The following is a 26,371-nucleotide window of genomic DNA, read 5'->3' on the forward strand; positions in this document are numbered from 1 at the left end:
AATTCCAAAATGCTAAGGAGAAAGAAGGGAAATGAAACAAAATAGACATAGTCTCTCCAGAACAAGGCTGATGACAAAAATCACAATATCCAGTAATTAAAATCATGATAATTGAACTTATTGAGCTCACATGTTCTGAGGTAAAAAGGACCAGTTTAGGCACTGCAGACATGCCTTTGGTTTTGACTTCTGGGAAATATTTATAGCGGGCAGCCATGATGCTATACATATTGGATATAGCGCCACCTATAATGAGAGGACCCAACAATAAAGTATTAGAAAAGTGAAAATAAGAAATCTGACACAGTAATATGACAAAGGCATAAATGGTATTCATGAAATATGATGCGAATGTAGCCAAAAAAGCATCAATATCCAATGAACCAATAGATAAAGGTTAAGGATAATCACCTCTGTTTTACTCAAGGCTAACTCCAATTTTATGAATATTACCTTTTTTTAAGGTGGTTTGCAAAAATTCCTTCAAGTTCTTCAGGAAGTGGTGAACTAGATATGATTTTAGGAAATCTCTGCTTAGATATTGAGACCCAGAAATTCTATTGGGCCCAATAATTTTGTGTTAGTTTGGATATCATCATGGTTACATGCAAGCAAAACATACGTTTGCATTTCTGTTAAAAGAGAAGCCTACTAAGATTTTAGTTAACGTGGTATTTTTAAACTACCTTAAGCCACATTGTCAGGAAAGCTTAGAAAAGTTAACTTTGCTAATATTGAGGGCTGCAATAATTAAAGTAAGCAATATTAAAGCATGGAAAATCCATCACCATAAATCATTATGTAATGTTAGCCCCATTTAATACAAGTAAGAAGGTGAAAAACCTAAAACTTATGTAAATTATAAAATAGGAGAATGTTCTTTGTTTGGCCTCTGAAGGAAAGCAATTTAGAGACTGTAACTCAAATCAAAAGGATTTAGTAACACCTTTTCAGAGTAATCAAGATGAATCAAAAAGCATAAGCTTTTGTGAACTACAGTCTGCTTGAACTGATATCATGGAGTGCTTCTCCAGAAGAAGGCTTCAAAAGCACATTCTGAAGATCTGCCCAGCCTTTCAGGAATGGGCTTCTTATTTTGTTTTTTCTTTCATTTTCTGTCCTATCCTTTCCTCTCTAAATGATGGTTTTTAGTGTTCTGCAGAGAGCCATTCCTACAGTTCCTTCACAATCATCATGGAGCTTAGATGTTCTAGGCACCAACACATGAGACAGGCAGATAGTGTTCTGGATTCATTACTTCAGCCATTCTCCAGACAATTCTGTAAAGATGGGCAGGACTTTATCCCACACTACACTACAAGTCTGAATCAATGGGTGAGTGATGTGATTAAGACCAACTGCTGAGTTTTTGTTAGAAGTTCGAAACCAGAAAGAAGTACTGGAACGAAAAAAAGGCATATTTGGCCCTCTGTAGTTTTTCTTTTAACATTAGTGACCACTCATTGTCTTCCATATTAACAGAAATACTACCAATAGAAAAGAAGACCTATTTTCTTTATCTGAACACTAAGATTTTCATATTCTTACTGGATTAGATCTAATAAAGGTAATTTCATTCACAGCACTTTTGAGTTGCATTTATGCACAAACTAAATACTTTCTCCAAAGTTGGAAAATAGTTCCCCAAATTTCCATGGTGACTGAGAACTCTTGGTTTGAAATCCAACACAGTCTGGGGAAGGCTACTTAAGAGTAACTCTCTGCATTCAACAGAACAAAATAATAAAAATTGAAAATCTCACAGGAATGTTTGTGATATGGATTACTTGGAATAACATTCAATCTGTTAGAGAAATATTATTTAGAGGGAGCACTGTCGGTACAAAAAAACCCCATTTCTGCCACAATTCAGAAATTCAAGTTGGTTTTATTTATATATTTATTTGCAAAAAATGATTTCTTAATTATATTTTTCTTTGAGATTGCAGGACTGTCTCTGAATCTGCTGCAGTAAATGTGAAATTCAGCTTGACTGATTCAAAGAAATCAATTATCATAAGGCTTAATCTTAGGGAATATCTTTGATTATGGAAGCAATGGCTGATTTGATCTTTGGTGGAGCAGCTTGAACATTTATGTGAAGGCAGCCATTTGAGTAGAAGACATCAAAAGTAAAAAAAGAAAATATTTATTTTATATGTTATTTGAGATCAGCACCATCATTGACAGTCTCAATTCTCAGAAAGTTCAATCTGAGAACACCTTAGCTATTCAGTAATTATCTCGAACATAAATTTGGTTCCCACAGAACTCTCAGTTTCCCACTCTGGTGTGTTACATGGATCTAGAAGCCATCCTGCACTAATGTTGGCTGTTACTTCTGAATGCTTGCCAAAGTTCCCCATTTGAAAGGATTCAACTACGAGTCCCAAAAACTGCTGGCCTGAACTTTTTTTGTTTTTGCTAAGCTCATGTGCCCTGTATGAAAAGCAATGAAAAAGAGGAATGTGCATTTACTCACTTCTCCATCAGCCTCTGAGTGGAAGTATGGACTGGATCCATGAGGACACGAGGTGGTTGCGAAAGGAAGTAAGAGAGGGTCCACTCAGGAAAACAGACCCATTGAGGCCATCTTGCTCCAAGGCTCCCCTAAACCTCTAGCTAGCACTGCTCCTAACTATCATGCAACCACAATTTCAACTACAGGTAATTTTAGAAATGCATTCTCTAAGAAAAGTCCTTGAAGATAGTCTGACACAGTAACTTTTCCAGTGGGACCTTGATGTTTAGTACATATGCTAGCTCTAAGAGCACACAGATTATCTGCTCATTTCAGCTGCTAACTGGGTTTTGCAGCATTACGGACGCCCTGGGTGCTAGAGACAACTTGTCAAAAATAGAATGGAACCTGCCGGACCCCTTATGGACTTTTTGCTGAAATTTAAAAAAACAAAACGTATGGTTTGAAGATTAAAAAGGGTAGCTTATGGAAGAAGAAAATTATGATGTAATCTTAGACACAGAAGGTAAAATATTCATGCATTTATAATCACTGTCAAAAAGACCCTTTTTATTATTATTTTTCTTTCCTTTTTCTATTTTCTTTCTTACTAATTCACTATCCTTTTGAATTCCTTTGTTTGTTTCCTAATATTTGTCTTGGCTTTATTTCTTCAATAAAAAATAATGGAATGAAACCTACCAGGTGAGAATATTCCATCTCCATCTTTATTAGACCATCCAATAATCTCTCTCATTTTTCGAAGCGTTAGTTGCTCCATGAGTACAAAAACAGGTGCAATTTCATATGTAAACCTGTGTAAACAAACATAAATAAATATGTAATTATGAACAAATATCTAACACATGTCTCACAATAATGCATATAAACGGTATAAACTTTCAGTAGGTACTTTTGAGGTTAGTCTCATATGAGACCCCAGTTATATTCTTACACTAATCTTGGAATAAGCCTTCAATGGGCCTTATTTCTGGTTTACATGTAGAACATGTAGAATCATATTACAGTTTATTCCAGCGAGAGAGAGGAAAAAAGAAGGTTATGGAACCATTATTTGGGAAGAAAAGAAATATTCAATAACAGTAACAAATCTTCCCTTACTATACTGATTCAGATATGTGTAGATTATATCTGCATTGACTGGATGCCATGACTCCACAATGGGCAGGCAATTGTTTCTAAATGGCCCGTTCACCCTCAAAGCAATATCAGAGCATGTTTTTCTGTTCCAGTTCCAAAATACTAATAACACTTATATGCCGCTTCATAGAGCTTTACAGCCCTCTCTAAGCAGTTTACTGAGCAGTTTACATTGCCCCAACAATCTGGGTCCTCAATTTACCAACCTCGGAAGAATGGAAGGCTGAGTCAACCTTGAGCCACGTCAGGATCGAACTCCTGGCAGTCAGCAGAATTAGCCTGCAATACTGCATTCTAACCACTGTGCCACCACGGCTCTCAAAATACATATTTCCATATTACATTACCTTAAATGCTCCTATCTGTTTGGGACAGAGTACTTCAGTTTGTTGCAAGCTAACCTCAGCAGCTCATTGGCTAGTTTTCAAAGGATAAAACACCCCTTCAACTGAGTCTTTACTTACTATAGACTATAATTTCTTTTAGACATACCCTGTCCATGAGTGCTACAATAGCACTCTCGCTAGAAATCTTTCCTTGCAAATAGAAAGTTGCTTATTTGAAACCTGGAAGAATTTATTTTAATTACTGTTTTTCTTTGTTTGGACTTCCTGCTTTTCCTTAAAACATTTTATTTCCAAATAATCAAGCCATTTGAAAACTGGGGGGAGGGGTAAAGCCAGTGGTGGGATTCAGCCAGTTCGCACCACTTCAGCAGAACCGGTAGCTAATTTTTTGTTGCCCAGGCCCAGAATAGACTTCCGGAAGCAGCATCCACACAGAGAACTGGTTGTTCACATATTTGAATCCCACCACTGGGTAAACCCACAGATAACTGGCAAAATGGTAAAATATTTTGGTTGTTGTCTTAAGCAGGGGGGAAAATAGAAACATTCAAGGAAATGAAATTATTAATTTGAAGAAGTTACTATTGGATTTCTAGCTAGCTGCCTTCTATTTGAAAGCAAGAGTTACAGCCTTTGTGCTATTGCAGCAATCACAGTAAAGTAGCACTCAAGAGTCATTAGAAACAGGTCAGTAAGAAAAAAAGTTTCAAAAGCAGCTTGTAGTCCCTACGGAATAACAGAACATAGTTGGAAGGGACCTTGGAAGTCTTCTAGTTCAACTCCCAGGCGAAGCAGAAGACCCTATACCATTTCAGACAAATGGCTGTCCAGTCTCTTCTTAAAAACTTCCAGTGTTGGAGCACCCACAACTTCTGGAGGCAAATTGTTCCATTGGTTAATTGTTCTAACTGTCAGGAATTTCTCCTTAGTTCTAGGTTGTTTCTCTCTTTGATTAGTTCCCATCCATTGCTTCTTGTCCTGCCTTCTGGTGCTTTGGAAAATAAATTAACCCCCTTTTCTTTGTGGCAGCTCCTCTAATAGTAGAACACTGCTATCATGTCTCCCCTGGTCTTTCTTTTCACTAGACTAGACATACTGCAACCGTTCTTCATATGTCTTAACCTCCAGCCTCCTATCATCTTTGTTGCTCTTTTCTGCACTCTTTCCAGAGTCAACATCTTTTTTATATTGGGGTGACCAAAACTGGATGCAGTATTCCAAGTGTAGTCTTACCAAGGCATTATAAACCGGTATTAACACTTCACGTGATCTTGATTCTATTCCTCTGTTAATGCAGCCTAGAATTGCATTGGCTTTTTTGGCAGCTGCAACAAATGGATATGTATTTTGATACTTTAATATGTAAGTGTGTGTTCAATTAAACCATGTATATTATTCCAGACAGATAGGAGGGCACAGAAGGAGGAGAATTGTCCAAGAGCAGGACATGGTATTCTGCTGTCAAGAACGAATATACAAGGAATTGCCAAAGTGTCTTAGCTCAGACAAGATTTTCTTAAGTCTGCTTAGACTCAAACAAGCATGAGCCTAAGACAGGAGCATTTTAAAAAGCAAATATCTGTATGCCATAAGAGTAAATCATCGAGTATTAATATTATAGCTGTATTGCTACTCAGTCCCAGGAAATAATAGACAATAAATATTTTTACTTGGCAAACTGCTGGCTTTCTGTTTCCCAAACAAAATTATTACCTAACATAGAGAGTTAGGAAAACAGCATCCTAACATCATCAAAAGGCTACTGAGAAAGAAAATTAGAAATACTAACCCTGCGCTTTAAAAAAAAAAAAGTCATAGTTTACAGAGATGTATTTGACTTAGACTCTCCAAAGAGAGCTAATTATAAACACCATACTATCAATACCTCTCAGCAGTAATTAAAAAGGGCAATATTCTAATTACCAATTACAGGTAACAAAACGACAATTCACTGTTTTGTCCATTTAGTACAAAACATACCCATAGCTTATAGTTTAATATATTGTCTATTTCCCCCCCGCCCCATGTACCAACATTCCCATATAAGCCATTTTGTTCTCTTTGAGGAACAAGAAAATGATAAAGAAGAATTACTTTGGATATCGAGTGGAAAGTTTTCTTTCATTAAGGTTGCAGCAGAAGGCTATTACGTCTCACTTAAAGTATACTGGAAATAAACCAAAGAGAAGCTAATTGCTGTAATATAATTCTTCCACTCTATTGGGTAACAAAGATCGCAACTAAGTCCTGTCAGCTGTTACAGCAGGACAGTAGATAATTATGCCTCAACAATTAAAACAGTATGCTACATTGGGGGGAGCTGCCAAATTTCAAGGCTCATAACATTGGAAGAGACCATTTAAGCCATGCAGTTCAACACTTACTTGCAGCCAGAATATAAACAAGAACACTTCCAAAGAGGATGCTCATGAACCTACGGATACAACTCATTCTGAATGTACATCGACAGGCCAATCAGAACTTTCTGGGCAAATGATTTGATACGGTTTCTATGAAATACAAAACATTGTGCATTCCTATGGTATTAACACATTGGATTTACATTAATGTTCAATAATGAATCAGTTAATTGCCTTCTTTCCGCTTACCCCAAAGCAAGCAACGATTGCAACGATAAAGCAATAAAGGGAACACACTGCTGTGGCACATCTGATGATTTTAAAAGTCAGCAGTTGTAAGTAAGCAACATAACATGAAAAGGTAGAGTGAAGCAGGTGGAACAAATCCTGAAAATCCAGCAAGGTAGCCCCTCCTGATACTGCAACCTCCAGAAGAAGGGTGGGATTTATTCTGTGTTGGGCATCTACCATTAGTAACACAATGCTAGGACAGATACTGTGTTTCCCCAAAAGTAAGGCCTACCCCGAAAATAAGCCCTAGGTTGATTTTTGGGGATGGGCCTAATATAAGCTAGGGGGGGGGGGTAAGGGAGGTGAAGCTGCCCCCATGTTCCCTGCACCCACTTACCTTCCAGCCAGGCCTCTCTTCGCTGGCCCACTTCTTCTGCAGTGTCCCCAGGCCTGCATTTCTCAGTTACAGGCCTTTCCAGAAGGCCTCTGCAGCCAAGACCCGAGCTATGGATTCAATCCATAGCTCAGTTCTTGGCTGCATAGGCCTTCCGGAAAGGCCTTTGACTGCAAAATGTAGTCCGGGGCTCCATTCTGAGCTGCAAAATGAAGCTGCCACAGAAGAAGGGGGCAGGCTGGATGGGGCTGTCGGTGCTGGAGGTGAGTGAAAAAGACACCCCCCCCCCCAAATAAGACCTGGTGCCTCTTTTGGAGGCAATAAATAAATAAGACCCAGTCTTACCGGTATTTTTGGGGAAAGTATAAGGCCTTGGAAATCAACACTGAAAATCCTGCATATTTTGTATTTCATTCAACAATATCTGATGCATTTTCTATTCTCTTGGCATTTCATTTACTTAGGGATCATTCCCTCCTCCCCCTGCCTGCTTTGGATGGTTTTTCTTTTTTTCTGTTTCTTTTTCCATTCTCCATGGTTACTGGAGACAGACATCAACAGCTCCTCCCAGTGGGCACCATTTTAACTTTCCCAGAAAGCTCTGCAAAATGTTTGCTAGTACAAAAAAAAAAAAAAGGTCAGGTTCGGTGACTGAATTGGTTCAGCTTCCATTCTGCAGAAGTGGAAGGGAGGAAATAACAGCCACCAAAGAGAGTTAGCAATAGTAATAGCACTTAGACTTATATACCGCTTCACAGTGCTTTACAGCTCTCTCTAAGCAGTTTACCGAATCAGCATATTGCCCCCAACAATCCGGGTCCTCATTTTACCGACCTCGGAAGGATGGAAGGCTGAGTCAACCTTGACCCTGTCAGGATCGAACTGCTGAACAGGAGCAGAAGTAGCCTGCAGTACTGCCTTCTAACCACTGCGCCACCAGATCAATACAAAAACCCTCCTCCTTTTTCTTGGGGTAGTGGGGGGGGGCACAGCATTTCTTTTGCAGTGCCCCCCCCCACTAGCAGTGGCAAGGAAATGCACTTGACGATTGCTCCTGTTCATTTCCCAAGCTCATCCCAACCATTGCATTGTTTGGAGATGTTCCAGGGGAGGGAAAGAGATGGGTAGAATGTAGTTGCCAGTAACAGCTGCCATTTTTATTTTTATTCCTTGGATAACAGTGAAATAGATGGGGCTGGCCTTAGGGGGCAGATGCTGCAAGCAGTGATGGCAGCCCCCAAGCTGTCAGAGGAAAGCGTGACATACTCCAGACAAACAATCATGGGACCTCTGAGCTTGCCTGCCGTGGCAGGGATGGTAGGGGGCCTTGTTCCACCTTTGTCTTGAGCCTGCCCTGATTTTCTTTTCCAGCCATATGCTGGAATTATGTAATGTTTATCTGGGAAGAAAACAGTAGCCACAAAACAGTCTGCTAATGTTTGTTCTGCTGCTGCTGTCACTGCAGGCAACAGGGAATAAGAATAAAAAGCAGGACCACAAAGGGAGAAAGCCTCTCCAAAGGAAACCAAGTACTGAATAGCCTTTTCACAAAGAAATGAAGCTTCCAGCAAAAAGCAAATTAAATTTATCAAGGGAACCAACATCGTTTCAAAGAACAAACATGTCCGTTCTATTATATATTTATTTATTTATTTATTTATTTATTATTCCCATTTATACCCCGCCCTTCTCCCGAGGGACTCAGGGCGGCTTACAGGTAAATAAAAACAGTACAATACAATAAATATCTAAAAGCCAAATTAAAATATATATTAAATGACCTGTATTAGATTTAAAATTATAAAATCCCTTTAAAATCCCTATAAAATCCCCCCCTNAAAAAAAAAAAAAAGGTCAGGTTCGGTGACTGAATTGGTTCAGCTTCCATTCTGCAGAAGTGGAAGGGAGGAAATAACAGCCACCAAAGAGAGTCAGCAATAGTAATAGCACTTAGACCAGTGTTTCTCAACCTTGACCATTTTAAGGCATGTGGACTTCAACTCCCAGAATTCCACAGCCAGCATTGCTGGCTGTGGAATTCTGGGAGTTGAAGTCCACATGCCTTAAAATGGTCAAGGTTGAGAAACACTGACTTAGACTTATATACCGCTTCACAGTGCTTTACAGCTCTCTCTAAGCAGTTTACCGAATCAGCATATTGCCCCCAACAATCCGGGTCCTCATTTTACCGACCTCGGAAGGATGGAAGGCTGAGTCAACCTTGACCCTGTCAGGATCGAACTGCTGAACTGCTGGCAGCCGGCAGTCAGCAGAAGTAGCCTGCAGTACTGCCTTCTAACCACTGCGCCACCAGATCAATATAAAAACCCTCCTCCTTTTTCTTGGGGTAGTGGGGGGGGGCACAGCATTTCTTTTCAATAGCAGTGACAAGGAAATGCACTTGACGGTTGCTCCTGTTCATTTCCCAAGCTCATCCCAACCATTGCATTGTTTGGAGATGTTCCAGGGGAGGGAAAGAGATGGGTAGAATGTAGTTGCCAATAACAGCTGCCATTTTTATTTTTATTCCTTGGATAACAGTGAAATGGATGGGACTGGCCTTAGGGGGCAGATGCTGCAAGCAGTGATGGCAGCCCCCAAGCTGTCAGCGGAAAGCGTGACATACTCCAGACAAACAATCATGGGACCTCTGAGCTTGCCTGCCGTGGCAGGGATGGTAGGGGGCCTTGTTCCACGTTTGTCTTGAGCCTGCCCTGATTTTCTTTTCCAGCCATATGCTGGAATTATGTAATGTTTATCTGGGAAGAAAACAGTAGCCACAAAACAGTCTGCTAATGTTTGTTCTGCTGCTGCTGTCACTGCAGGCAACAGGGAATAAGAATAAAAAGCAGGACCACAAAGGGAGAAAGCCTCTCCAAAGGAAACCAAGTACTGAATAGCCTTTTCACAAAGAAATGAAGCTTCCAGCAAAAAGCAAATTAAATTTATCAAGGGAACCAACATCATTTCAAAGAACAAACATGTCCGTTCTATTATATATGCTAAGTGTATCGTGTTTCTAAAAGGCCACGGTAGAACGTTTAACTTATTTAATAACGGGCTGGTTCCGGAAACTCCCTTCTATAATCAGCAAGCTTTTTCTCTGTGCAAAAGGTCATGGAGATTTGCATACAATACATTCAAGGAATGAATGAAGAATTAACAGAAAAGCACAAAATGGCAAGCTATTGCATCCAGAAAGATACCTTGCCAATATTGTGGCAATATTATGTACATTTACATTTTGCTAAAGTGCACACAAACATATGTCTGCTGAAGTGCTACAATAGGTAATACACAACTTCAGGTAGGTAAATGTTAAATAAAGGAATTAATGCCTGGGGGAGCCTGGGGTGGGGGTAGGAATTTACAAGTAATAAAATAGGCACTGCGATGCAAGATATGCTTGTTAGCAATTGTGTTATAAGGTCACATATAAGCATGGAACTGGCAGCGCTTGTTAGAGACGGCGTAGTGCATCAGGAATTTCTTTCCTATTCTGTGCCATACCCCACCATACTACGGTCAGCTGTTTAGATGCACTATGCTTACACAGAGCTCTAGCAATCTTCCAAAGGAGCTCTCACCCTATCTAGAACAATAACCACAGGAGCAGTGACAAAAAAAGTGGGTTGGGTGATGCGGCAGGAATGTCCATAATGCTGCACTGCAAATGTCTGTCAGCTGCTCAGCTGGGCCCTTTTTACACATCCTGGAGCAATTTTTGGTAGGCGATAAAAGTCACCGGTTTAGATATTTATGAGAAGTTTGCAAGCTGCACCCCTCCATGAGGAGAGCGATTGGTGATGTTTTCTTCCCCTCCTGGTGAAATTTAGTGGAAGGAGAAGAAAAAAAAAATCCTTTCCTCCATGTGTCTGTTTGCAGTAAAGAAGGACGGTACCATTTGCTGACAGCATGGTTTCAGCAGAGTAGAAATTGGCAAGGGAAACAAGAAATGTCATGTTAATTCGGTTTTCTGGTAGGTCAGTGATGGGAAAGTAACCCTTTAACTTGGTCATGTGGAGAAGCCTTAAGACATAAATCTTTAATGAAGGACTAAATTGTTGGACTGAGGTAAGGGCAATCAAAGTCTAGTCTACCCTCAACCATTGAAGCTTGCTGAAAGCACTTCCTTTGGTCCTGTTACTTTGTCTCAGAGTGCCATACCATACATGTTTCAGTTGTTCTTGTGGGGAAAAATTAGGAATGTTGCGTGTACCACCTTGAGCTCCTGAATGAAACACAGGCAATAAATCTAATAAATAATTAGACATACATTTCACTGGAGGGTAATGATTAAAAAATACTCCATCATCTCACTGAATTCCATGGAATATAAATTTTAATAACTTTGTCTGGACTGGGTCCTTCTATCAATTTTTCTAGGATACTGTGGAACATAAATAAGTTTAACTAAAAATAGGTCCCTTTGCTGCTTGAATAGTAGCACTGAACGGAAAAATCAAAGGCAGAAGAAATAATACACAGACTATTGTACACTAAAGTAGAAGAGGAAGCTTCTGTCAGGTCAAAAATCTTGCAGAATTCAACAGAAGGACATATATGGCAATTCATCAAGCTAACATAGGCATTACGGCTCAATAGAACCTCTTTAGTGGACAATTAGACATTTCCTTTTCAATTTGCAGGTGAAATGCCACCATCTTATAACACACAACTTTTCTGTCTTGTTGCATTTTCAACCACTTATGAATACAGCCATCATAGCATGTATAGACATACAGGGACACAAGATATATTAAAACAAGATTCTAAATTCACTTTTGACTAGGATAAATGCAGCCCTATCATTCTTTCTAAAGGTCTTACAGATCACTACAGAGTCCCCATCTCCCATTAGGCTGTGCCTAATGAGAATGAGAAGAGGCAGAATCTGGCCCTTTGTAGAAAAAATTTTTTGTCAACCTCTGCTCTGGTTGGTTGCTTTGTACACTGAGAGCTTATGCACTGGAGACAAATTCCTTGTGTGTCCAACCATACTTGGCCAATAAAGTTTTCTATCTATTTCTATTTCTATTTCTATTTCTATTTCTATTTCTATTTCTATTATTTCTATTTCTATTTCTATTTCTATTTCTATTTCTATTTCTATTTCTATTTCTATTTCTATTTCTATTTCTATTTCTATTGAGGATGAAGTTTCGTTCTTCGAGCTTGTGGGTTGGTTTCCGAACGTTTCATTACCAGGCTGGGTAATATCTTCAGCGGAATTTAGGGGACGTCAGTTAGAACACTGACATTGACATCCCCTAAACTCTGCTGAAGATGTTACCCAGTCTGGTAACGAAACATTCGGAAACCAACCCACAAGCTCGGAGAATGAACCTTCACCTTCATCCTACACCCGAGCTACAAATATTTGCCACTATTGCATTCCATTTCATTCTTTGGCTGTTTCTCCTTTCCTCTCACATACAAACCCATAAATTTCCCTCCATAAACGCCATAAGACAACATAACCCCAGAGCTGCCTTAGTGTTTTCCAATATTTCCTAGCTACAATTGTACCATAACCTGTAATTAATTCATCTAAGCATACATCATTATCTTTCTGCCTATAAGAGAGGAGCTCGGATACAGGTGAAAGCAAGTGAAGAGAGCTAAAGAAACAGATTTCCCTGTCTTCTTGTTCAAGCTTTTGTAAAATTCACATAGATATAAGTCTGAAGGTTTACTGCTTGTTTAAAAAGACTTGACTGCTGGTATTTAATAGCATTGGAGCTCAGCAATTATCCTTCACTAGGGCTTTCCTGAAGTGCTGGTATACAACTCAACTTTGCCCACGATCCCCTTGGATTTGAATCTGAATTCTGGGTAACAAAGAAAAGCAAGGCTGTGCTTACATGTTTGTATTAGCTGTAGATGTCAGCCATTCTCCAGCCAAGCCAATGATATCAAGCCCTGTAGAAAGCTGATTGAAAAAACGAGGGTGACCTAGAAAAAAAAATCACAGCTGCTTAAATATCATCGCTATCAGTTCATCCATATTTATATCCATTATAGAGAAAATAGAGAAGGGAAGGGAGGGAAGGGACAACTAACTCTATACATTTATCAGCAACGTTGTAGAGGAATTATGAGTTCAGAGGACATTCCTTCTTAACTTTATGAATAGGAAAAAATACAGTAATTCTTGCATTTTTTTTAGTACAACCATTCATTTAGCAACCGTTCAAAATTATAATGGCAGTGAAAAAGTGACTTACAATTAATCCTTGCACTTAACAACCATTGCACCCCCACGGTCACGTGTGATGAAACTTCAGGTACTTGGCAACTGGCATGTATTTACTCCAGTTGCACTAACCCCGGAGCCACGTGATTGTCATTTGTAACCTTCCCAGCTGGCTTCAACAAGCAAAGACAATGGAGGAAGCTGGATTCACTTAATAATGTGTGATTCACTTAACAACTGCAGTGATTCATTTAATCGTGGCAAGAGTCGCAAAACTGAATGCAATTCACTTAATCGCCTTGTTTAGTAATGGCAGTTCTGATCCCAATTGTGATCCTATATATATATATATATATTATCTTTGAGTTTTGGTGCACCCTGTCAGCCCAAATATGGAAGAAAGGAATCTTTTGCCTGTATCAGCTCAAACTAGAGCTATCCACCGGCAGCATTCGCAACTGCGACATAATATGTGTTTTTCAAAATTTTGGATTGCTGACAAAGAATTAATTAATACACACACACACACACACACACACACACGATCTGTTCACTTTTGGTGTCTTACAAATGGCATTTCATTCCTAGAATTCCGCAGCCAACATGGCCCAGCACAGCATTCTGGAACTGGAGAATACGCAAGTTGGTGATGCCTAATCTAGACAATAAATTAGAAAGTAGGAGACATAGCTTTGATACATCCTATCTTTCATTTGAAGGTGATTGAAAGGGAAATAATTCTGTCACAACTGTCGGAGAATGTATTTAGCATCAGTAATAACATTTTTTTTTAACTTCGAGCCCTTCCATTTGAGCTGGCTGATTATGTATGTGTACAGCAAGTTTTTAGATGACAGCCAATCCCACAAGTATATAGAAAATCCTTTAAAATGTGTTTCCTTGTTTCTTCAGGCTACACTAGACTGATCCATCAAATCAACCTCTGGAGAGTTAGGGAAGTTCTGTCAGCAATAGAGACCACCACCAGCTCATATCCAGATGGGAATATCCCACAGTGGCTGTTTTGGTGTAGTGTTCTATTGTGTGCTGCCTGCTACTCATTCTGATTTTTCCGTATTAGTTATCATCGGCAGCAATACAGGACTAGCTGTAGATATCTCTGTTTAATGAATATAGTTCTTAAAAATACGTTTTTATCTATTTCGTGACTCTAATGCAGAATTTATCCATGTACATATAAAATGATTGATTGCCAAATATATACCGTATTTAGTCATGCAATATGAACAGTTTACATTATTGTTTCAGTGGCTGCTTTTATAGTGATTTGCCCATTAAAGGCATAACCCCAGCCTGCATTTCACATGATAGCCCCTTGCATGCTACTAATGCTAATCTTATTCTCTTTGTCATTTGTAGATGCCAGGAACTGCCCTTAGCAGCAGGTAGAAAAGAAATCCTTCCTTCCCTCCCTCCCTCCCTCCCTCCCTCCCTTCCTTCCTTCCTTCCTTCCTTCCTTCCTTCCTTCCTTCCTTCCTTCCTTCCTTCCTTCCTTCCTTCCTTCCTTCCTAAATCTTTCATCATCTTATTTTGAAAGCAAAACATAATCCATTCAAACTTAGTCATACCTAACTTCCATTGAAATAATGTGGAGAATGAAGTCAAACTCATATATATGAAGAAAAGTCTGTTTTGGTATTTGTGCCAGAACAATTATATTAAAACAGTTTATCACATTGAAGACTTCATCCCTATGCACATCTATTAATAGTAAGCACTTTTGAGTGTAGTGAGACTTAATTATAAAATAAATTATAGATTGCCCTGTAAATGTGAAATAAGCATGTTATTTATTTTAAAGTGTTTTGGGGTTTTAAGGATTGATATCAAATAATATCTCATTATTTTAAATGAAAGAAACATACCTTAGCTTCAACGTTAGAAAACAGATTTAACTTGCAGAAGGATCTAGCTCTGGAGAAAGACAGTAGATCCTTTTCTCATGAAAGTAGTAGTGCCCTTTGCCTATATCTTTCTGTTGTTTTGGAGACTGAACAATCTTTTCCAATCTGCTAGATCTCAACTCAAAATAGTCAAAATACCGTGCTGGGTGGAGTTAATCTAACACCTCTGAAAAACACCAGATTAAGTAAGGCTGATTCCAAAGATGATATTTGTAGGCAAAGAGCATATTTAGGATCAGCCTTACTTAAGCTGGTATTTTTCAGAGGTGTTGGACTAAGTCCTATAATCTGTAGAGCAAGCATATTTTGCCACTTTTTATCTGTATATCTGCTAGTTCCTACATTCCAAGGCAGGAACAATGCTAGGAGTGACATATACTGATTTAGTTTTAAGTAGCATTTTACACTGTATACCCTTTATAGCTACTATACTTAGTACAGTAGTTAAATGTTTGGTGAGTAGCTAGTTGTACAGAATCAGGACATGCTTAATAAACACTCCTCTCTTAGGACATCTCATGTTCACATCTATCATGCCAAATTCCGACTATCATGTCTTGCTGCAGCAATACATATGACCAAACTTGGAGAATGATGAAAAGTGATCTCCAGTCCAAAGGTTATATTTGTGTTTGTTGTGCCTTGCAGACACTGATTTTTTCTGACAATGATTCAAAGCCGTAGGCAAGAACTCTGGTGCATTTTTCAACAGGCACAAGAATGACGTTTGCTTTCTCCACCAGACCTCATATGAACAGGGTTTTTAAAGGCAAGCTTCTGAAGTAAAATAGTACATTACAGTCTTGCCACCTTCCAGATGTGGATTTACACAGGAACATCGGATCTATTTGTAGGCCACACTCCAAAGCCAAAAATCTGCATACTTGAGAATTCAATCTACCTCAGTTGGAATGTCCCATCCCTACTGCAAACCCAGCGGTAGTAATTACATGCTTAGCACTGACACGTCACTAGAGTCCAGAATGGGACCTGGGCTAACGCTATTACATTCTTCAGGCAGAAGGAAGCTGTACAAAGTTAAGAATCTTGCTAATGAAGAAGCAATCTTAAGTGTAATCAAAATCAGGGTCCCTTTAAAATAGTAGACACATTGCGAAAAACCTCCATTGCTTTTTCCTAGTCCCTAGGAGAGCCCCCTTGGTCTTCATACTCCATCAAACCACCACAGAACTTCACTGGTCTCCTTGGATGGCCAATTTACCATTCTCTGAGATTGAAAAGCAGGATTACTGGTCCGATGCAAATTAGAGAGTAAACCAACCAAATATGAGAACTCTTTTTCTCTGTTCTGCTCACAGATAGGAATTTCCCCATTATGCAATAAGGATTCTCCCTGCTTATAAAGGAATAAAGTCCTATTGCCATAGAGAACTCCATGCATATAAAAAAGGCTACTGCATGGCAATTAGCAGGATTTAAAAAAAACAACAACAACAACAACCCATGGCTTTCCTAAGGATGTAAAAGTACATCCTTGATTTGCTTTTTTTTACCCCCAATCATTTCTTTTGCACAAAGTCCCCGAAAAGAGGCCGAGCTATAGAGATTTCTACAATTGCAGGGCTAGGAGACCTGCATCATGTATTTCTAACCTTTTGTCCCAAGGCAGCTCTTTTAATGAAGCATCCCATACCTATGTGGCAGATTCTCTTTTTTCTTCTCACCTGTTCTTGCTGCATCAGACTAAAGGTCCATTTCCCCCCTTTCTTTTCGTGAATGACCAAAGATGCTTCTGGAAGCTTAGAAGGAGGACATAATGGCCATAGTCTTTCTCTATGGTTTGCCTTCAGCACTTGGTAACTTGAGAGATTACCGCTGAATAGGGAAGATCCTTCATTAGGATTTTTCCTGCATAACTATCCAGAGCAGTGGTTCTCAACCTGTGGGTCGGGACCCCATTTGGGGTCGATTGACCATTTCATGGGGGTCGCCAAGCAAGGCTGTCTGCCATTTTTTTTGTCTGCCATTTTTTTGTCTGCCATTTTTTCCTCCTTTTCCAGCGGGTGCCTTACCTCCCTTGGGCTGGGCCAGCTGATGGTCGGCCTGCTCCGTCTCTGCTGCTTGCCAGCTATGCCTCGGCCGGCGCAGGGGCGGAACCACGCATGCGCGGCGCTCCCGGGCAGGGAAAGTCTTCGACTTACGACCGGTTGGGTAGTCCTCGACTTACGACCGGTTTAGTCCTCGACTTACGACCGGTTTAGTTCTTGACTTATGACCGGTTGGGGTCGCGGCATTAAAAAGGTTGAGAACCACTGATCCAGAGGAAGAGAGCATTTATTAAATGGAGCAAATGTGTGTCATGTCACCAAAGGGCGAGCTTAACAATGGCTTAAATGGGCACTGCCAGTTGGGCAGATTTGGCTGCCTCTCCTCCACTTGGTTTACTGATAATTGAATTTGGATGAAAAAGATCTATCTAGAATTTCTAGCTCCCCATTGGATTAATACCTTACTGAAATAATATTCAGTAACCCTAGTTCACCACCCCAATTCTTTCGTATAGGAAAAGGAGGAGGTGATTGCTCTCTTACTGCTAATCTTTGTAAAAAAAATAATAAGTTCCTCTCCAGAGCTTATTAGTAGTTAATTTTTGTTCCCCTTGAAATGTGGATTGAAAGCATTTCAAGCAATCACTTCACCTCTGAAACAGATTGTTCTTCAAATACTCTAATTTCTTAAAGAAATCTGAAGTCATTCAAAAATGACCGGAAGCGAGAAATTTCTCTGCGGAGTGATAAGTTATCGGTAAAGTTGGAAGTATTAATGACTGAGGAATCCTAATCACCCTTCTTCCCTCCCCACCCCTCTTTTTTGGTATGAAATGTCTATGGAATATAAAGACAAAAAAGTACAAATTCATTTATGCCCTCATTTACCTAATGATATTGTTCCCTTGGGACACAAGCAGCTTGCATTTCATCAGGTAAAAGCAATTAGGATTTTTCCGTTGTGCCTTTATATAAGCTGGCTATAGCCAGTATTGTAAAATGCAAAATATGAGTGACAAATGAATCAGCCAGCAGTCTCCCTAATGATAGCAACAAGCAAGGAGCCTTTGCATATGTATGTACTCAGAATACATGCACTGCAGGGTGACTGCCTGGAGAAATAAGTCAATTTTTTCAATGAGAAGAAGGAAATTGAATTTAAAATAAATTTCCTGCTGATACTTTTTCATTGTTGTTGTTAGTTGCAAAGTCGTTTCCGACCCATTGCGACCCCATGGACAGTGTTCCTCTAGGTCTTCCTGTCCTCTACCATCTTCTGGAGTCCATTTAAGTTCACGCCTACTGCTTCAGTGACTCCATCCAGCCACTCAATCTCTGTCGTCCCCTTCTTCTCTTGCCCTCAATCTTTCTCAGCATTAGACTCTTCTCCAGTGAAAAAGCGAGGGTGGCCAAAGTATTTGAGTTTCAACTTCAGGATCTGGCCTTCTAAAGAGCAGTCGGGGTTGATCTCTTCTAGGACTGACCGGTTTGAACGCCTTGCAGTCCAAGGGACTCGCAGGAGTCTTCTCCAGCACCATAGTTCAAAGCCCTCAATTCTTTGGTGCTCAGCCTTTCTTATAGTCCAACTTTCACATCCATACATTGCAACTGGGAAAACCATGGCCTTGACTATATGCACTTTGATACTTTTTCATATAGGTCTTAAATAAGAGGTCTAAATCTAACCTCTAAATCCATATGATTTACAATTAATAGAGCCTTATTTACACCGGTTATTTCTTACTTACAACCAGGTTCTTATAAACACTTTTTATCTTACAATAGGCCAAATTGATTGGTTGTACTATATTTTTAAAACTATAAAAGTTATGTCTTTACAATATTTCCAGTCAGGGTCTTTCTAATGGCCAATTTCCATGAGGTTTTGTAAAGTCAAATATGAGCGTAGAGACACATAGTTGTCTTCTATTCTTTGTCCAACATCCTTTTCACTTCACTCTCTATTGATCCCACCCATTCTCAAACAGAAATGAGATGCCTACTATCAAAATCTGGGTACTGGTGGACAAACAAGAACAATTCATCTTCATAAAATAACAGTGAAAATGTTATACTGTACTTAACAGTCTGAAGTATAAATAACCAGTAACTATCAAAGATGAGAAAGCTTTATTTTATTTAGCAACGATTTCCCCAGCATTATGCTAAATTTAAGCCATATTGTGATTTCTTTGGATCTGGTTTAGTCTGTAGGGTAAACTTAACCAATTATGGTTAATTCCATAAACTCTGTTTAAATAAAGTGTGGATTGCATTGGTTGATGTGTGAACTATGTCTGTGCAGCTGGAAAGTTTATTGAAAGATTAATTGTAGGGCCAAAACAATAATACTGCGATGCTATCCTATTAACCTATACATTTTTTTTCATAAAAACACCAACTGGTATTGGCTTTTGCTACTAAAGAATTCAGACAGAGAATTATACATAAAGCAATCTATTCAAAGTAATCTTTTGTTGCTGTTATTTTTAGAAATCGGAAGAGATTCCTTCAGCCAAAATCAAAGGAAACACATTCTCTATCACTCTTCTCCCTTCTGTACTATCAGGCTGAGTGGTCAAATATGACAGACTTATGAGAACAAAAAAAATATATTTGGGGGAGATTTAATAGACTATTCTGAATCTAATGTAATAAAAATAATATGGTGGCAGAATATGCCAATTTGTTGGCACTAGGAAATCTCTTTTCCCATTGAGTTGTGTGGCTGCAGATGTGCAGATTCAGAACCCTTGTTTGGATGTTATACTGTATGCTCTCATACCAGATTCTTCAGCACAAGATTATATTTACACCTCTTTTTCCATCAGGAAATAAATTAGTGTGTATTAGTTTCTGAGGTAGTCTCCCTTCTAGATATTGACCAGACTGAAACTTGCTTAGGCTGTAATAAAGTTTGTGTATCAGGTGCATTCACAAACAGGCAAATAACAAAACTTCTCAACAATCTAATCCAGAGTTTCTCAACCTTGGTAGCTTGAAGGTGTGTGGACCCCAATTCCCAAAATTCATACTGACTGAGGAATTCTGGGAGTTGACGTCCATACATTTTCAAGTTCTCAAGGTTGAGAAACGCTGCTCTATATTCTTTACTTCATTAATAACCCAACACACACACTCACCTGTCCTCACTCCATATTTCAGAGTGTCTCTGCAGTCCACTAGAATCTGTTCAAGTGATTCTGGATTGTCGGAGAGTTCAAGGTTGAAGCCTTCCATGCCTTCCAGCAGTTGATGAGGGTGATGGAAATCCAGCACCTTGGTGGACCTATCAAAGGTTTTCTTCACATAGGTCAGGAGAATATCCACCACTTCCAGAAGGAACTGAACTGTTTGCTCCTCACCATTCTTGGCTGGCAGTAAATCTGAACAAGGGAACAATAAATAACTAATCCAGTTACAGATGGAAAAGAGTTTCCCAGCTCCTCATTTACACTTTATACCCAATGATAAAATACCCTTCAAAGTAAAATTCTAATTCAAGAAGATGATAAGTCCCACAGATGATGCATAGATGACATATAGATGATATACCCTTCCCTAGAATTTAATCCTTTCTTTTCCTGTAAGCCCCAATATAACATTGAATGGTCTTGGTTTCCCATGACCATCACCTTAGGCAAAGAGACGAACCACTCAAAACCCATGACAAACCTTATGAGGCTTGTTGTTAATTATATGCATGTATGGTATTTGTTACTTTTTAAAAAATCTAAAAATATTTTAACTACTTCTGTTACTTTTGGTGCACCCTAAGGATAATAACAGTTTGGTAGACTAAACTATCTCTGAGTCTTACTGAATTCCATTCCTGGTCTTAGGTACCGATTCATTTGTTAAGTAAGTTTTTTTGTTCTGCTTTCCCCCAAAATAACAAACAACAACACCTGGAATACTTCTAAGTAACCCATCCAGTTACTGCCATAATATGCTTGGAAAACAATTTAGGCTGAAACTGTCTGCATGGTCTATACTCTATAATCATCCAGTGAATTTTTTTGACCACATAAGAATTTGAAGCTGAATAGCTTCAGTCCATCATTTAATCAATGCTCAGCAGTGGCTCTCCTACATACCCATAAATTAATCCAGCAAAATTACTGTAATTTTCATTACCCAACATTCCTATTCTGAACATTAAATATGGATTAGTTAAACTTCATGCTGCTTAGGTCACACCAGGGGAAATGTGTGGCCCTTTAGATGTTGTTGGATTACAATCTTTATCATTGGCTATCCTGACATGAAATGCTGGATACTGGAATTTAGGAATATCTGATGAGCCCCTCACTGCGCATCTCTATTTAAAAGCCTGTTCTCTCTGTTTGGAAGTGAAAGTTGGACTCTTAAGAACGAAGACGGAAAGAGTATTGATACTTTTGGACTTTGGCCCTGGAGAAGACTCCTGAGGACACCATAGCTAGCCAAGAAGACAAGCAAATGGAAAAAAAATCAACAAATGGCAAGGTTCAAATTATCCTTCTTCCTTGAAATCAAATGTTGCTTGCTGAAGTGTTATTTTTGGCAAAATTACTAATTTGGCAAGAGGTGACAACAACAAAATTTTCTACGGTAGGAAAATACCAAGTAGACTATTCCCCTTGAAATAAGATTCCATGGTTCACTATTTTCCTCACTATACTCAGCCAAAAACAGCCTAGAATCCTGGAGTTGAAAAAACAATTTCTGTCACTGGTGTCCCTGCCCTCTGCAGGCATCCAAATTAACCTTTCCTGAACAGATGTTATCTGGCTTCTGCTCGAACACAACAGCCCTATGATCTGTTGCTAGGCAATTGGTTCTACCATCAGATGGTTCTTATGGTTAGGAATTTAGGAACATTTGATGCAAAACGGCCTGTGAAGCTTAGATTGCAATGGATCTGTTTGCTTTTAATGGTACCAGATCAGATTTTTCCTAGCTTGGGTAAATAGAATAGAATAGAATAGAATAGAATAGAATAGAATAGAATAGAATAGAATCTGGAAGGGACCTTGGAGGTCATCTAGTTCAGCCCCCCCAATCAAGCAGGAGAACCTATATCATCTCAGACAAGTGACTGTCTAGCCTTTTAAAAACCTCCAGTGATAGAGCGCCCACGATTTCTGAAGGCAAGCTGTTCCGCTGGTTGATTGTCCTCACTGTCAGGAAGTTTCTCCTTAATTCCAGGTTGCTTCTCTCCTTGATCAGTTTCTTTGACAGGCATATACTTTTGACCATATACCATGTTCCATTCACAACTAACTCATTTTCCAAAACAAATCACTTGCATTTCTTCTCCTTCTATTTAATGCATGCAGTCAATGATGTTTATTAACTTTAGATATGATATAATTTGTTCCCTGCAGAATCTATATGATGGCTACAGTCCATCTAGTTCAGTGGTTCTCAACCTGTGGGTCGGGACCCCATTTGGGGTCGATCAACCATTTCATGGGGGTCGCCAAGCAAGGCTGTCTGCCATTTTTTTTGTCCGCCATTTTTTTTTGTCCGCCATTTTTTTCCCTTTTTCCGGCGGGTGCCTTACCTCCCTTGGGCTGGGCCAGCTGGTGGTCGGCCTGCTCCGTCTCTGCTGCTTGCCAGCTACGCCTCGGCCGGCGCAGGGGGCGGAACCACGCATGTGCGGTGCTCCCGGGCAGGGAAAGTCCTCGACTTACAACCGGTTGGGTAGTCCTCGACTTACGACCGGTTTAGTCCTTGACTTACGACTGGTTTAGTCCTTGACTTATGACCGGTTTAGTCCTCGACTTACGATCGGTTTAGTCCTCGACTTACGATCGGTTTAGTCCTCGACTTACGACCGGTTGGGGTCGCGGCATTAAAAAGGTTGAGAACCACTGATCTAGTTGACTCCACCCAGGAGAAGCCTTGTGCTAAGGCAGGCTCAGCAATGCAAGCCCAGAGCTCTTCCTAGTGCAAGTCATTTGCAGCCGTTCATCAGGTGAATTAAAGCAATTTCCTCAGTTCAGTGCCCTCGAGTGGTGTTGAGCTGCCAATTTCCATAATCTCCTACCATCGTCAAGGTTCAAATCTCAGCTTGGAAAAGAGAAGACTGAACTAATAGCAGCATGTCCCTCCAATTTACTCCTGGATTCTTGGAGCCGTTGTTATATATGGGCATCCAGAATCTGGGTATAATCTACATCTCACTTGGCCTCACGAAGAAGCTAAGTCCTGGGTGAGAAACCGCATCTCTAGAAATGATAGAAAACATTTGTAGTTCGGGTGGTAGATGTTGGCGGGGGTTTGTTCTCCGAGCTTGCTATTTAGCTTCTGAACATTTTGTCACCAGGTTAGGTGACATCCTCAGCAGGACTTCGGTTGAAGCTGGTCTGACTGTTTGTATGGGTTTATTATGTTTTCACTGTGTGTTATATATCAACATTTGATCCCTGTTAGGTATATTATATCACCTAGCAAGGGCCAAGTGAGAAGCAGATAATCCTTTTCCTTTCCCTTCTGCATCGGAAGCATGCTCCAAAGATTTCAGCTTGGCTGCCTCTAAGGAAAAAGATGTGGCGCGGTCTTCCCCATTTAGGTGAATTCACATTATTTTCAGGCAGTGCCTCATTAACTGAGGATAATGGAGGTTATCACACAACAGAGTGAGAAGGCATCTACCAAACGATCATATAAGCAATCGTATAACCTAACTGGCTAAAGCCAAAGAGATTTGAGTTACAGCTCTTCCCCAGGACTCAGTGAACAGGTTCTCTACCATGCATCTGTCGTGGACATGCTGTCCCTGCGGCCAGTTCCATTTGCCTCCGTTCTAGGTTGAAGAAGCCGGAGGCTGATGTCCTCATATCCCTTGCAGGGAAGACTGCCTTCTTCCCCTTTCCTTTCCCCACATCAGCAGCTGATGGGAGAACCATCTGCCAATCCCAGGAGTGCCATTATTGGTCCTGATGTACAGCTAGGATTTTAACTACAGTATCTGTCTGAACCTGTTCCTCCTCAGTTGCCGGTTCTCCAAGTCTGCCAAGGTTGAAAAAGACAGGAGGCAAAGGAAGAGAAGAGATTCTTCACCATCCAGGCCTTTGAGCTGATCCTCTGCTTGAGGATCTAGATGAGCCCAAGAGATGACAGCCTGAATGATAGCTGACAGATCTGAGAGAGGCATTGTGTGAGTCATCTCCCCCTCCCCTCTCAGAATGCAACATGTCAGTTTTTGTTTGAGGTACTTTTGAACATGGGTTTATTCCATTCATGGAACGTAGTAAATTTGAGTTCATAAGCAGCTCCACCCTCACAACAGCCAACACGTGTGCAGGGCTTGTTTTACATACAGACCCACACCTGGCAGGTGCAATAGGAGAGGATTGTACCATGAAATAGCAGATCTCTCTCTCTGCCGCCCCCTCTCCCTCTCCTTGTCCCCCCCTCTCTTCCTCCCTTTCCCTCTCTCCCTCTCTCTCTCCCTTTCTCTCCCTCTTTCTCTCCCTCCCTCTCTCTTTCTCTCCCTTCCTCCCTTTCCCTCCCTCCCTCCCTCTCCCTCTCTCTCTCCCTCCCCCTTTTTCTCTCCCTCCCTCCCTTTTCTTTTCTCCGTCCCTCTCCCTCTCTTTCTCTCTCTCCCTCTCTGTCTCCCTCTTTCTCTCTCTCCTGCCCTCCCTTTCCCTCTCCCTCCCTCCCTCCCTCTTTCTCTCCCCCCTTCTTCTACTTCATTATACAGGCTACCACCCATACACACAGAGCTGGGAATAGGCAAGCTTGGCAACGGCAATGACATGTACAGCCTGGTTTCAAAGAATGGCTCTCCTGTTGCCCAAAGCCGAATAGTCCTAGGGAGGGTGCTGTGCAGGGACCAGAGAGGGAGATGCTCTGTAGGTGCTGGACTGATCCTCCTGCCTTGGGAATCATCCGACTTCACCATGGACAAATGGTTGGTGAAATGTCTCAGGGTGAACCCATTTGTGTAGGCATCCACAGCTAGCCACAATGGTGCCCAAATGATGGAATGTGCTTTGTGACATCATAGGCAAGCTCCAGCCTTTCCAAGGTGCGCTACAACATTGCACTCCTAAAAGGAGGAGATGGCAATACCTATTTCATCCCTTGCCCTCCTCCCTTCTTCATGGACACCTATGCCCATCTGGTGTAACTTCAGCGAACCGATTGCTTAAAGGAAAAGAAGAGCCACTTTAACAAAATAACTGCCAAGGGCAATTTTTAAACAGCTCTGGGGTCGGGGGACAGAAAGAATGCAAGATTGTGGTTCCCTAATTAAAAGAAAGTGGGGAACAGTCTTCAGGGATTAGTCTCCATCGCTGCTGGTTAGTCTCCGAAAGATTGAAAGTGACACCAGATTTAACGAAATAGGCTTCTAATGTAGATCCTCTGCAAAAAAAACCCCAACTGAATTAAAAAGACCCTCACCAATTGATCTGAATAGGAAAGGATAATCAAAACACCACAGACTGACTAACTCAGGGACTAAACAACCCGACGATTTTCAGCTGTTTTGGACTCCAGTTCCCCTCAGCTCCAGGCAAGACGGGAAATGATAGACAACGTGGGAGCTGCAATGCTAAACACCTGTGCTAATTAAAGCCAATGAAAAGTGAGGGTTGAGTTAGCAGAAGCTCTTTGGCTCATGATCATGCCAGTAGAGTATTGAGCACTTCAGCGCAGGCGGGATGGAAGTCTGCCAGAAGAATGGCATGCCCCAAACCCAGGATTAACTCCCCAGTCCAGCACAAGACATCCTGGCCAGGGAAGCTCATAAATCAAGCAGGGGAGTGATAAATAACTTGTTGCTTGTTGGATCCTAGCAGCTGCATGTAAATTGAGAAGCAGGGAGAGGAAAGGAAGGGGCCTGTCACAAAAGTCTAGTGTTATCTCCTCCAGATTAAGTGAATGAGCCTAAAATTAAATTAAAGTTTGCTCACCAAATGTATGACTCTTTTTAAAAAAAAAAAAAAAAAAAGAGAGAGAGAATCTGTACAACAGAGCATTTTTTCCACTTTGATATTTCACTTATAACAGTGGGCAACTAGAAGCCCCTAAAAGAAGAAGCGAGCCACTGAGAAAACCACAGAGCGGGTGGGGTCTCCGGTTCCCTGTGGGCAGGGCTGGGCTTGTGAAAGGAATTTGGGGAATTTTGTTTTGTCTTGAACTTGCACCAGAGGCTGATTATATCGTTTTTCATGTGTTTCTGACCATAAAAGGATGGAAAGCTGTGCAATTAGTTTTCAAGCATCGGGATTGGCCTGGCATCCATTGATTCTATATCTGTTTGGTGTTTTTTGTTGTTTTTTTTAATGCTC

The 26,371-nt window shown here is 40.5% G+C and overlaps 1 protein-coding gene across 1 annotated transcript in view; it reads right to left on the bottom strand.

The window, feature by feature from the left end:
• Positions 1-26,371, bottom strand: part of GAD1 (glutamate decarboxylase 1) — a 60,578-nt gene that overhangs the window by 10,110 nt on the left and 24,097 nt on the right. The window contains exons 4-7 of the mRNA XM_015811873.1: positions 20,228-20,470; positions 12,819-12,909; positions 3,164-3,276; positions 131-246 (exon numbers count right to left, since the gene is read on the bottom strand). Coding sequence (XP_015667359.1) covers positions 131-246; positions 3,164-3,276; positions 12,819-12,909; positions 20,228-20,470 — 563 coding nt within the window. The remainder of the gene's footprint in view (positions 1-130; positions 247-3,163; positions 3,277-12,818; positions 12,910-20,227; positions 20,471-26,371) is intronic.

This window comes from Protobothrops mucrosquamatus, unplaced genomic scaffold, assembly GCF_001527695.2.
Source record: "Protobothrops mucrosquamatus isolate PMUCROS unplaced genomic scaffold, P.Mucros_1.0 scaffold54, whole genome shotgun sequence".
In the NCBI taxonomy this organism is placed as follows: Eukaryota; Metazoa; Chordata; class Lepidosauria; order Squamata; family Viperidae; genus Protobothrops; species Protobothrops mucrosquamatus.